The sequence below is a fragment of the Scomber japonicus genome, chromosome 3 (assembly GCF_027409825.1).
Source record: "Scomber japonicus isolate fScoJap1 chromosome 3, fScoJap1.pri, whole genome shotgun sequence".
Lineage (NCBI taxonomy): Eukaryota > Metazoa > Chordata > Actinopteri > Scombriformes > Scombridae > Scomber > Scomber japonicus.
In genome coordinates, this window is record NC_070580.1 from 15,220,305 (window position 1) to 15,226,199 (window position 5,895).

At 42.0% G+C, this 5,895-nt stretch overlaps 1 protein-coding gene across 1 annotated transcript; it reads right to left on the bottom strand.

Annotated features, from left to right (window-relative positions):
• Nucleotides 1–439: 439 nt before the first annotated feature.
• LOC128355734 (adenosine receptor A1-like) lies at nucleotides 440–4,006 on the bottom strand. The gene is made up of 3 exons (XM_053316070.1): nucleotides 3,651–4,006; nucleotides 968–1,262; nucleotides 440–823 (listed from the first exon to the last, which is right to left on the bottom strand). Exons 1-3 carry the CDS (start codon nucleotides 3,989–3,991, stop codon nucleotides 440–442), a joined length of 1,020 nt encoding a protein of 339 aa, XP_053172045.1. The 5' UTR covers nucleotides 3,992–4,006.
• Between the last annotated feature and the right edge of the window lie 1,889 nt (nucleotides 4,007–5,895).

Sequence of the window (5,895 nt, forward strand, 5' to 3'; positions counted from 1 at the left end):
CATTTCAGGTCAAAATTACAGCACAGTATACATTAGCATTAATACTGCATGTGTTACAGATGTACACTTACTGAGTCAAGTTCAACAGGTTGTTGTTGAAAGTGATGAAGCCCCTTATCCCATACGATATCATCATCATTTTGGCAGCCAGTAGAGGCATAAACAGTCACTCTTATCTAAATAAAAGTCTGATCAAGGATGTAGATCTTGTCTTCCTGCTGATTTGTCATCCTGTCCTCTTAGAGAGATGGAGGAAATCGGTGAGTCTGCAATGGATTTCCCTCATCTGTTGCATCTCTCTGACATCCTTCGATGTCATTAAGGCCCTTTTTGATCAGTAATTCCTCAAGTGTGAAAATAAACACAGAGTTCTCTCCATTCTGTGAACCATCGGAGTGAAACTTTACAGTTACACTGCAATCGAACTAGTCACCAAAGGTCACACGTCATCGTCGTCGTCATCATTCTGCCTCAGCCTCCTCTCATGACTCTGTCCTCTCTGGCTACCTCTTTGAGGAAGCCGACCAACTGGATCCTGACAAAGCACGTACAGTTTCCAGATTTTCCGGAAAGCCGTGCGGAATTTCTTGATGCGGAAAGCGTAAACAATGGGATTGACAGCTGAGTTGCCATGGGTGAGGATGATGGCGATATAAATGAGGAACACTGGCTTGTCGCAGGCAGGGCAAAAGAGGGTGATGCAGTTGAGGATGTGAAGGGGAAGCCAGCTGACTGCGAAGAGGAAAAGAACGAGGGCGAGGGATTTGGCCAACTTGAGCTCCTTACCAAAGTAACGACTGGGGTCTGCATGGCTAGCTGTCACCTAATGAGATATAATGGAGAAGATCGTCAACATATAAAGTTATTCTGGAGTTTGTTATAATAGCAACATCATCATCACTTTTGATTACTGCAGCCCCAACACAGAGACCAGGATTGTTCTACACATAGAAGAGGAAAATCTCACCTTCTTATTGAGCTGCTTGTGGATCATGTAGAAAATCTCAACATAGATGGCAAGCATAAGGAGCAAAGGAGGCAGCACCCAGCCAAAGAAGTTGAAGTAGACCATGTAGTCCATGCTGATGACCGTCTCAAACTCGCAGATCACCTGGAGGTCATCAGTGAGCAGGGAACCATTGTCACGGAGACGCTGCAGGTTATTCCAGCCCAACATGGGCGTGAGGCCCACTATGATGGACACCACCCAACACAGCAACACGGCCGTGCCAGCTCGCCGAGGGGTCACCACCCGTTTGTAGCTATGACAACAAAGAGGAAGATAGTGTTGAGAAATGTCTTTGGCAGTGTCTTTGGGCTGACACAGCTATTTTTGCCCAATGATGATCAGATTACAAACAGCATATTAAAGTTGCTTTGAGGTTTTAAATAACAGGCAAAACAACATGAACATCTTGATGTGTAATGCAATCCAATACTATGTAACAAGCAAATCTTTACAAAGCTTTACAGCAAATATAGTGTTCCAGTAATTTGCCCAGAAACCCACATTTCTTTTTGACATGTGTGTGTGATGTAGTTTCTCTTTACTAATCTTTTTCTTGGAAATTTCTGCTGCGTGACAAGCAGAAACAGGCAAAGACAAGGCTGCAAGGTTCAGAGCCATAAAACTGGTAAGTTACTGTCTAAGATGAATGTTTGCAAGTTCCTCAGTGTCTTCACAGGATGTCACTATGTACTTTCGCTTCCACATAATAGTCTGTTATTGGACCGGTCCATGTATTGGTCATTGTTGAAAAGAAGTGACAGATTCCTGTGATCAGACCAGCCTGTTCAGCTGTGAATTCAACCCTACAGAGAAAGCACTGACTCAATCAGATGAAAGGCGTGGGTAAATGTAAATAACCAGAGGAGTTCATTCTTTCTCACACTCACTCTCATGCACATGTGAGACACATTTTTCTCTCTTCGTATCCTTTCTTCTCCCTGGCTAACGTCACTAATGCTAACCCAAACATAAACTGTGCCAAATCCAGCTATTGTAATTTTTACTATTTCGCCTCATTTGCTTAAACACACACATTCAGAGGTCAGCTGGGATGAAGTAGACACAACACATGGTGAATGAATGAATACTCAAAGGATGTGTAAAGAGACCCTGCCTGCAGTGGCTCTTCCCATATGTGACGTCAGCTTGTGTACCCATAGCTCTCCACACAGCTGCTTGTAAAGCTTGGTTGTCTGTCTGCATACAGATCAGGTGTCCGTCTGCCCAAAATTACTCACTGGATTCAGCTGTAGTCCATCGATCTGTACTTTCCTGCAGGATCTCAATCAAGATCTCTCACCTGTGAACTCTTATCTGTCAGCTAAATATAAACACTATACATGGGACATTTTCAGTTTACTGCCAGACCACTCTTATCGTGACAGTTCATTCCAAACCACCTCTGCTATAAAAAGAAATCAGTGCTTTTAAACTGTGTCTGTACAGAGTCCCAGGGGTGGTGTGGGGTGGGGGACTCAATTTCTGACTAACATTATGACTTAACATTGAAACAATAAAGTAAAATTCACTGGTGTTTGAAATCTAAACTTGCCCAGATGTGAGTCTCTGACTAAGATGGATGGGTCATCAATGAGATGGCCAAATGTGTTCCTCAAACACGTCACTCAGTAAAATGTGCATGTTTTTATTTGGTCTTCAGGAAGCACTGACACTATGTTTGCTACAGATGTCGCCAATACTAGGGAGAAATATTGTATGAACAGTTTCACAATAAAGAATTAAACAAACTTTTTTCTTTGTTAAAATGTCCAAAAGGTGTGGTACATGAAGTTATTTTTATCCGTTCTTGGAAAATTGATTGATACATTTGCCGTCCATTAAATGGCACTGACAGTTGCAATGTATAGTGCATTACTGGATGTTAGTATGAAAAGGTCTGAGCAACCATACAGCACACTGATGAACAACTATATTCAGATGTTGCTTCTTAATCAACAGAGCAGCAGTATTAAAGATGGGATACAACATGGGTGATTTCCATGTGTTTCTGAAACATGTTCAGCTCAGGCTGGATAATCACCACAGATGTGAAATTCAAAAGCTTTAAACTACCAAATAGGCTTGAATGGACCTGGGAGACTCCTGAGTAAATCCTATCCATCTATCTATCCATCTATCCATCTATCTATCTATCTATGTACCTGAAATTTGTATGTATGCATCTGTTTCTATGTTGAGATGCCCTCTCTTGAAACTGTAACCAAATCATGGGTGATCATGTGCATAACTTTTTTTTCTATTTTACGTCTCATCTCATATTTTGGGGGAAATGATATGCTGAACGTACGCTGAAGTAACTGGGAAAATCTAATGTGTAGTCTACCTGAATGAATAATAAAATCACATTGATACTGTAATTTCCAGACATAACAGAGATGTCATACTAGATGAATGCAACCCTATGATAAGGTCAGAATAAACTAATAACAGTAAATGATGAGACACCTTCACCTCACGTAGCTATTACAGTCATTTCTTTGGGAGTGAAATGAAAAAATCCGTTATGGACGATTACTTTGATATGTGTGCCCTTCATTGAAAGCAACGGTTCCGACACAAAGGCGTACTCTCCACATGAGACAAGATATTGAAAACTAGAGGAATTCACCTTTAGGCCTACCTCATGGGTATTTTGACTCTCAGATAGCGGTCGATGGCGATGGCCAGCAGCGCCAGGATGGAACTTTGTGTGAGGACGAGCACTGTGCAGGCGACCAGCAAGCAACTGTAGAAGTGCGTCTTAAGTCCGATGCTGATGGTTATAGCGAGCGGGATGACAAGAGCCCCGACCGCAATGTCAGCCAAGGCCAGTGAGACGATGAAACAAAACGTGGTGTCCCTCAGAGACCGGTTAATACGCACAGCCCAGACCACCATCACGTTACCGATGACAGAGGACACGGCGATCACCACCTCCATCCCGATGTAGAGGGCTTTAGAAGGAGGTAGAGTCGAAGTCATGTTCACGGATGCTGGAAGAGTGTGCGCTCCGCAGAGAAACAGCCGAAACACGTCGTAGGAGTTCCTTGTTTGAGTTTGTGGGTACCGACTGAGACACCCTGACTTTGGTATCGCATGTTTTATGTCCCGCAGAGGTAGGGTAGAGGTGGTGTCTGATGTTCTGAGTGATTCTAGGATATGGTTTAGGACATGGAGCTGCGCGCCAGACGCAAAACTCGCTCTCCAGACGCTCCGAGGGAGATTCCGGTAATGGAAGTGGTCCCTGCAGTCCCGCTGGTGGAGGGACAGGACGGACCCCGGACAATGAATGAGTCACAAGCGGGTTGCCAAAGCGAGGATTAGCGGTGTTGTTCCTACGATGTCAAACATGTGTCAAAGGTCGGGAAAGGAGGCAGTATGACAGTTCTTGCGGAAATCTGAGTCATTTTGATCATTGCGCTATCAGCCACATCATCAGTGTTTATCCCTTTATCTTGATACGAAGTAATTGGTTCAAGCACGCGTGTTTAATTGCCCCGGGATGGTTATTTCTTGTCAAATAATCCCAGTTTAGCTTTAATGGTCAGAACAAGAAATTCAGATCATGATTTAAAAAACCCTTATCTTCCTTCTGCAGTTACACATGTGACTGAAAGCTCACCTCTGTGGGAGTGGATATACTGGGGAGGAGAACATCAAGCACCAGTGCAAATAACATTTGTGCAGTTCACTGCAATTTCTGCAAAAAAACACCAAAACAAAACCACATTAGTTTTCAGTCACCATCATGTAACAAATATTAGGACAAACTCAACATTACAGTCTAGTTGGCTACAAGTCTACAAGTGTAACAAGTTAAGGGCTGAAATGAAGAGTGAGTGAAAAGAATAAGACTGTAAAGGGTTACCACCCCAGAGATTAAGCACAGAAACCAAGATGGGTGAAAATAATGGCCACATTTGCATCAGAGAGAAACTAAAGTACTAGGTATCAGCTTGGTATCAGTGGGAAACAGTTGGACTTATTTGCAATTGCAAAACTGATGCAAATGAGACTCTTAAACAAAAAAGGCATGTGTTTGCATGTGCATACATAGCCTATACGTGTATTTGAACAGTTACCAGATAGAAAACGTGGGCGCCTCTCTCTAACCTTGTGCACAGTAAAGGTCCTTCCTCAGGAAATGATATTCATATCTGTTTCAACTCTCAATCATCCACTCATCTGTAGCTCCTCTCTGACCACATGATCATTTCCACCTCTTTGATAAAACTATCCTCATATATCAAATAACCACAAGCAGGCTGAAGAAGGTGATAAAAAGCCTCATTTGAGTATCTATATTAATAACCTATGATCTAGCCCACTGATGGGGTTCCTTTATCCATCAAATATTATTTAGAAAAACCGCATGCATACATGTTTTAATTACTTTTGATACAGTGTTTATTTATTGAGTGGTAGTATGCATAATCAGGACGTTTATGCATGTTACCATTTAGCTCAATACCACAAATGCCTCATTCACGTCATATGGGAGAATTATATTAAAAATCAGGATTACACGAAATTCAAAAATAGATTGGACTCATTGCTGAATATTAAACCCACACATTTCCAGCTTTTGGGTGGTCTTTATCAGTGGTCTTCATCACAGTGATTCTTCGTCTGAGTATTGCTGTACTTGGCCTTTTATTTGTGTAAAAGCATAAACATTGCTCATCTTCCATGCCTGCTAATACCACACATCCCACATCTAAAGAAGTTCAGTGTGAGATGGAGAAGCTCATGTGCATGTACAAATGGACAGACTCTCTTCAGTTATGATCTTTCTTTATCTTTGTTAAAACATCCAAATATTTTAGATAATAACTATGTGATTTATACAGTCTGGTGAAGAAAATGTTTCCAAGGAACTATTCATC

What these genes read in the sequence shown, in the direction of transcription:
- LOC128355734 (XM_053316070.1), bottom strand. Translation starts at nt 3,991, where the DNA reads ATGACTTCGACTCTACCTCCTTCTAAAGCCCTCTACATCGGGATGGAG. An exon ending in AGAGTCAAAATACCCATGAG is followed by an intron (nt 1,263 to 3,650) that starts GTAGGCCTAAAG and finishes TTGTTGTCATAG; the next exon opens with CTACAAACGGGTGGTGACCC. An exon ending in ACAAGCAGCTCAATAAGAAG is followed by an intron (nt 824 to 967) that starts GTGAGATTTTCC and finishes ATATCTCATTAG; the next exon opens with GTGACAGCTAGCCATGCAGA.